We start from the raw sequence: 7,182 nt of genomic DNA, 5'->3' as shown, positions 1-7,182 counted from the left end.
AAAGTTTGTATTGGAATGAGTAAAATACGTGCACTCTTTTTTTCTCTTAACTAGATTTGTGTCCCTTGAGTTTTCTTGACAAGATTTTTAACAAGACAATAAACCATGCGTATTAAAGATTCGTATTTTTTTTCTTGACTATAAATTTTTTAGTAAATTTTTAATGAAACACATTATCTATCCAGAGAGAATGATATGAAACAGTTAGCTTGACCATCACTCAGACATAAATCCTCANAATCACCCCCCCCCCCAAATGAACTTCTACTATAATGTCCATAGTTAATGTATGTTTAAGACAATCATTTGTATGCTTCTATATATAATCTATAAATAGAGGTAAGAGTTCACATTACACCCTCAATTGAACACTTGAGAATAAGAAAAGTCTCATCTTTTATCACTTTATTCTACCGTTTTCATCTTTTGATATATTCTATATACTCGGGGGTCGTTTGATGTAATATATAAGAATAATGTTGAATATGTTGTATTAGCATTTATATTGCTAACATTAATAATGCTTGTATTCATTATTCTTGCATTAGGTATGCAGATTATTTCTTATATAGTGTTTCATTCGATATATTAAAAATGCAATGCATTACATAATTTCTCGGATAAAAAAGTTCATTTACAAACATATTCTTCATAAATATGGTGAAAAATATGGTAATTTTTTTGAGGGGCAAATTATTTTTTAATGCTAATGCATGCAACAAACCTCTTTGCATTACCGATCCCATCAATTTCAATGATTTAATACATAATTTTCCTTATAATTTATATATGTATTAATTAATTATGCAAGTTTCTAATTAAATTGTCAATCAAATGTAATAACTTATTTTCTATCTAAATAACTAGATAATAGACTAGAAAGTGGAGTGAGTAATCAAGATAAAGTTTTATAAAAAGAAATAGTTAAGTTTGCACACGTTTGTAACGAGCAATATGTCCCCCCTTGGTCATTCCACTCACATAAACATTACCTAATATATTCCATAAATAGCATTGCCTCCCAATATATGTATATGTATCCTACACTCCACTCCATTCCATTCCATTCACTAGCTACTGCTTTTCATCAATTGAGAAAATAATGAAACCGCTGCTTTTGCTTCTTGCCTTAATATTAATGGCTATTGAGAGTGATAATGTGTTGGCAGAGACGACGGTTTTCGACACGGGAGGATTGAACAGAGAGAGCTTTCCAAAGGGTTTTGTGTTTGGTACATCAACTTCTGCATATCAAGTAGAAGGTGCGGCTAGCAAGGATGGTCGTGGACCTAGTGTTTGGGACACTTTCATCAAACAGCCCGGTACATATAATGATCTACTTTTCTTTTTAATCTGTTTAAAAAGAACCATCCTTTCATTTTTTGGTAACGGTATAATTTCATTTTAATTTTCACGTGATATGTTTAAGTCTATAAGATTAAATAACATTTTTATACGTTTGAAATAACTTTAATTTAAAATCAATTTCGCTGCAATATTCTTTTTGAAACGGAGGAAATAGATATTATCATGATTTTTGGACAATTTCGATCCATGTATGAGCTCTTTTGTTGGTGTTAAAACAGGACGTGAGCCAAATAATGCAAGTGGAGAGGTCTCCGCGGATCAGTACCACCATTATAAAGTAAGCTGAATATTACTACCAATTTTGAACTTGTTTTGAAAAAACGTAAAAGTATTTTTAGTGAGAAATAATTCATGCTTGACCAATAAATATAAAAAAAAACATTCTTGAAAAAGAATATAGTTAGTGTTCGATATCTTTTTAAAGGTGTTTCAAAGTTTATTTTTTCTCAAACATATATTTTTGAAAAAAAATATTCCTATCTCTAATTACTTGTTCATTTTTGAATTGACACAGCTATTAAGAAAACAATAATTGATATATTGAGTTTACCATTTTACCCCTTAATTATGAAATGAATGAATTAAAAACTTAACATTTTCAAAATAATAAATTGAGGATATATAATATAATTTTTTTTATCCTTTCTTAATCAATCAAAATGGACAATAATTAGGAACAACTAAAAAAAATAAAAATGAACATGTAATTAGGAACATATGGAGTATTTTTTAACTTCTGAAAAAAGAGCTTTGATATTCAGAATCCAACCGCAATTTATTTGGATTTCGTGAGTTTTTACATTTTTAGGGATCAAATCAGATTTTAAAAATCTGATCAAGGGTGGACGATCCTAGCTATTTTACACTAGCTACCTTCAATGGTCAATTGTCGCTTGGTTGTGAGACAGAGAAAAAGAAAAAGCTATACGTCTATATGGTTTATTTTTTAAACATAATATATAAAAGTTTATGCCCTTACTTTTTATGTTTTTTTTTAAATTTATATAGCCGTATTTGATTAGATACTAATTTTAAAAAGCTAAAAATACTTTGATACATATCAAAGTACTCTTAAAACTTGTAGTTAAAATACTGTTTAACGTAAATAAGAAAAGAAAAGAAAAATACAATAACCTACTTAGTATCACGTAAAAATGAGATTTCGGACGATTGCGGTGTACACAAATCTTAGAGAGTTTTATTTTGATCGATTCTTGACTAAAAAATGTATTTTACAAAATTTTTAAAAAGACATACAAGAATAAAGAAGTTGAGACAAAATACTCTTATTATTAAGATAAATTAAAAATGAAAGAATGGCATGTAGATTGAGTAAATTATAAAGCAAATCAAATAAGCTACTATTGTTGATGTTGTGGAAGTATATATTAAATAATTCAGAGTGTCTCAATTACAATCAACACAAAAATTTTCTTTGGGTGAAAGTCTCTTTTAACCATCACCAACCATATTGATAGACAAAATGATTAGGACTATATTACTCTTTTTTGGGATGTGACAACATAATTATACAAAATTTGAGAATCCAATATGATGATAAAGTCAAAAATATCATTTGACTCAGGTAGAATTAGCTAGTTAACTAATTAATTAATAATGGAATATTGTACTCGTATCATTTTACAACAATAACAATGAGTTCGGAGCCTGGAGCCTAAAGGGTAAAAAATATTAATAAAAGTTTTAAAACGGTATATGAATTTTTTTAAAAAATTAAAACGGCAAAATCACTCACTAAGTAGCGATTTTGTCCGTCGAAAAAAGTAAAATCGCTGCTATAACAGCGATTTGTTAAATTTGTTCTTTTTTTAAAAAAAAATTTCTTAAACAAAATCGCTCCTTCGGGAGTGATTTTCAAAATATATATATATTTTTTTATATTTTTGTTATGTCGCTGCTGAGGCAGCGACTTGAGTTCAATTTTTTTTAAGTTTAAATATTTTTTTTTAAAAAAATCAAATCGCAGCGGTTTTTAATTAAATTTTTTGTTTATTTTTTAAAATCAAATCGCTGCCAAGGCAGCGATTTTAAATCAAATAGCGATTTGATTTTAAAAAAAGAAAAAAAAGAATTAAAAACCGCTGCGATTTGATTTTTTTAAAAAAAAAAATTATTTAAACTTTTTTAAAAAAAAGAAGCAAAAAAATAAAAAAAAATTAAACTTAAGTCGCTGCCTCAGCAGCGACATATTAAAAAAAGAAAATTTTAGTTTAGAAATCGCTCCCAAAGGAGCGATTTTGTTTATTTTTTTTCTAAAAAAAATCAAATTTAACAAATCGCTGCTATTGCAGCGATTTTACTTTTTCAAGCGGACAAAATCGCTACTTCATGAGCGATTTTACCGTTTTGGTTAAAAAGAAATTTTATATGCTATTCTGAAATTTTTATTAACATTTTTCACCCTTTAGACTCCAAACTCCAATAACAATAATAACATATCCAAATATCAAATCGTAGACATATTCACGATTTGAATAAAAATTGATTCAAATAGAAAAATCTAACCAAACCGATTTCACTTGAGTTGGGTTTAATTTGATTTTAGATTTTTAAAATTGATCGGTATTATATTTGTTTTTATTTTGTTAAAAAAAAATTCAAAGAAATAATGAACAAAATTGAAAAATTATATACTTACATTTTATTATTATACATGCATAACATATTATTTTTATAAACAATTTTGAATATCTTATATTTGTCTTCATCAAATTTTATTTATAATATATTTATGAAACCAATAAACGTCTAAGACGAGAACATTTATCTTATCTGTTTTATGTAGTTAAGTCTGTATGACAGTTCTTGGTGGGACTAGGAATGTCTCCTATGGAAAAATTGTGAATTTTGAAACTTTATTCACAGTAAATTTCAATGATCGAAAATTATGTAACGTTAGTCATTCTAACTATTTTTCGTTCGGAATGAATTCTTGTTTCTTCCCATCCTTTGAATGGATCATTTTTATTTTTTTTCGTTATGGTTAATAACGAATAATCAAACCAAATTGAAATTGATAATAACCAAATCCATAAATGTATATTATATTTTGTTCGTGTTTGATTTTGATAATATAAAAATCAATTAAATTGATTTGGTTTTGATTCTGATCAATAACCATTACAGACCAACCCGTGAACACCCTTATCCAGTGTAATCACACGACTTGGGATCTTTGGAGGGTAGAGTACCGGACTCGACTTTATCCATACCTTAGAGTCACATATGTTATTTCTAATAAACTCTCAAATTAGTTCGATTTATGATTTTATGACATGAAAAATGATCAAATTGTATTTGTACAGGAAGATATTGATCTAATGGTGAAGCTGAACTTTGATGCCTACCGTTTCTCAATTTCATGGTCCAGGATTTTCCCAAGTAATTTGATCATTTCCTTTCTTTTTTTCACTTCTCAACTTTAAAATACCTTTACCCATTACATAAATAATAAAATAAACTGTGTCACACTTTTCCAATGTAGATGGAACTGAAAAAATAAACTGGAAGGGTGTTACTTATTACAACAAGTTGATTAACTATATGCTCAAAAGAGGTAAATTTACTAAACTTGTTTGAAAAAATGCATAAATAACCTCAACCTATGCCCGAAATCTCAGAGACACACTTATACTATACTAAATTCCGATTACCCATGAACTTATTTTATAATTTTCTATCCCTTTTTGGCCTATGTAGCACTATCAACTCGGTAGTTTGAAAAAATTGTCAGCACGCGCCAAACCTAGACGATAGAACCATATAAGCCGAAAAGAGTAGAAAATTATTCATAAAATAAGTTCAGAGAGGGGAGTAATAAGATCTTAGTATAGTATGTGTGTGTCTCTGATATTTCTGGCATAAGTTGGGGCTACATATGTATTTTCCCGAACTTCTTTCAATATGATTTAATATGTAAACTGTTACATTTGTCTTTGTATCATTGTCACAATTTTTTTGTGATGTAACTGAACGCGATAGTCGATCTGGAAAGCTTGATGAACATACATTTTTTTTGCAGGCATTACCCCATATGTTAATCTTAATCACTACGATTTACCTCAAGCACTTCAAAATAGGTATAAAGGATGGTTAAGTCGTGAAGTCGTGTAAGTATATGAAGAAAATTTGCACCAACTTATAGTTTTGATAACTTTTTTGTTCGGAAAGCAAGTGATTCGATATATAAATCTTGTAGGAAAGATTTTGCTGATTATGCAGAATTTTGCTTCAATACATATGGAGATAGAGTGAAGAATTGGTTCTCATTTAATGAACCAAGAGTTGTTGCTGATCTAGGATATGATACTGGATTCTTTGCACCTGGAAGGTGTTCTAAAGCATTTGGTAACTGTACAGCAGGGGACTCTGCAACTGAGCCTTACATTGTTGCACATAATCTGATCTTGAGCCACGCTGCTGCAGCTCATAGATATCGCAAAAACTATCAAGTAGGATTATACACTAACCAATTGGATGATTACTTGTAGTTATTTTCTGCTAACGTGATAATGCAAATTACTTCTAAATGCAATGACAGGAGAAGCAGAAGGGAAAATTTGGAATAATATTGGATTTTGTGTGGTACGAACCACTGACTAGATCGAAAGCTGACAATTATGCAGCTCAAAGAGCAAGAGACTTTGAATTGGGATGGTACATTGCTTACTTAGAGTGGTCGATTCTTAGTGATGTTTCGTTTCTTTAAGCAGTTTATAACTTGCAGGTTTTTGCATCCTCTAGTACATGGAGAGTACCCGAAAACAATGCAAAATATTGTTGGAAATCGGTTACCTAAATTCACAACAGAAGAGATTAAGATGGTGAAAGGATCAATAGATTATGTGGGCATAAATCACTATACTACTTTTTATGCATATGATCATGTATCCAAACTAAAAGCCCTTGCCTACCAGCAGGATCAGAACTGTGGATTTGCTTGTAAGATTTTTACTTCTTTATTTTCCGCTATGCCCTTAAAAGTCATCAGGTTTTCAAATAAATGTTGTTCATGTCACTTTTTTTATGCTTTTCGGCCTTTAAAAATAACACAGGGTAAGCAAAAACAAGCTCTGATTTTGTACATTAAGAAGTTCTGTTGATTCTGATTCATTTCTTTTTTGCTGGTGCAGATGATCGCAAGGGAGTACCAATCGGTCCTAGGGTAAGCACATTGGAGTTGGTACTTTTGTAACTAAAAAGTACTACTACTACATCTTAACCTTTAGCTAATTTTAACGCCTATAGGCACACTCCTATTGGCTCTATATTGTGCCTTGGGGTCTTTACAAAGCTGTCAACTATGTAAAAGAACACTATGGAAATCCTACCATCCTTCTATCAGAGAATGGTTAACTTCTATAACTTTTTTGATTTTTCGGACCAACTTCAAAATCGCTATGAGGACTTACCCATAGATGAATCTCAGGTATGGATTATGCAGGGAATATATCCCTTTCAGAGGCATTGCATGACACGAAAAGGATTGATTACTACAGAAGTTACTTGGCCGAACTAAAGAAGGCTATCGATGAAGGAGCTAATGTCATAGGCTACTTCGCGTGGTCATTGCTAGACAACTTTGAATGGAGATCTGGTTATACATCTAGATTTGGTATTGTCTATGTTGATTACACAACACTTAAGCGATATCCGAAAATGTCTGCCTATTGGTTCAAGCAATTACTTAAGAGCCACAAGCATTAAGCTTGAACTTTCCCCCTTTTATTGCATCTTTTTCATTATAAATGTATGCTTGTTCCGGATATATTATTATTGACTTTATTTCAGTGA

At 30.1% G+C, this 7,182-nt stretch overlaps 1 protein-coding gene across 2 annotated transcripts; it reads left to right on the top strand.

Annotated features, from left to right (window-relative positions):
- The first annotated feature begins 1,000 nt into the window (after nt 1–1,000).
- LOC107005835 (beta-glucosidase 44-like) lies at nt 1,001–7,182 on the top strand. Of its 2 annotated transcripts, XM_027913434.1 has the most exons (11): nt 1,004–1,322; nt 1,587–1,645; nt 4,695–4,770; nt 4,874–4,945; nt 5,411–5,498; nt 5,588–5,840; nt 5,930–6,045; nt 6,116–6,330; nt 6,522–6,553; nt 6,637–6,739; nt 6,818–7,182. In XM_027913434.1, exons 1-11 carry the CDS (start codon nt 1,103–1,105, stop codon nt 7,093–7,095), a joined length of 1,512 nt encoding a protein of 503 aa, XP_027769235.1. In that variant the 5' UTR covers nt 1,004–1,102; the 3' UTR covers nt 7,096–7,182. The 2 variants fall into 2 exon arrangements, with proteins under 2 accessions (XP_027769236.1, XP_027769235.1); XM_027913435.1 differs by lacking the exon at nt 6,637–6,739 and having other exon boundaries at nt 1,001–1,322; nt 6,818–7,033.

The sequence above is a fragment of the Solanum pennellii genome, chromosome 12 (assembly GCF_001406875.1).
Source record: "Solanum pennellii chromosome 12, SPENNV200".
Classification (NCBI taxonomy): Eukaryota; Viridiplantae; Streptophyta; class Magnoliopsida; order Solanales; family Solanaceae; genus Solanum; species Solanum pennellii.
This window is presented reverse-complemented; position numbering and strand designations above follow the sequence as displayed.

Coding starts and splice junctions, on each gene's coding strand:
- LOC107005835 (XM_027913434.1), top strand. CDS start 1,103: ATGAAACCGCTGCTTTTGCTTCTTGCCTTAATATTAATGGCTATTGAG. Junction 4,771..4,873: donor ATGGTCCAGGATTTTCCCAA/GTAATTTGATCA, acceptor TTTCCAATGTAG/ATGGAACTGAAAAAATAAAC. Junction 6,046..6,115: donor AGAGACTTTGAATTGGGATG/GTACATTGCTTA, acceptor TATAACTTGCAG/GTTTTTGCATCCTCTAGTAC.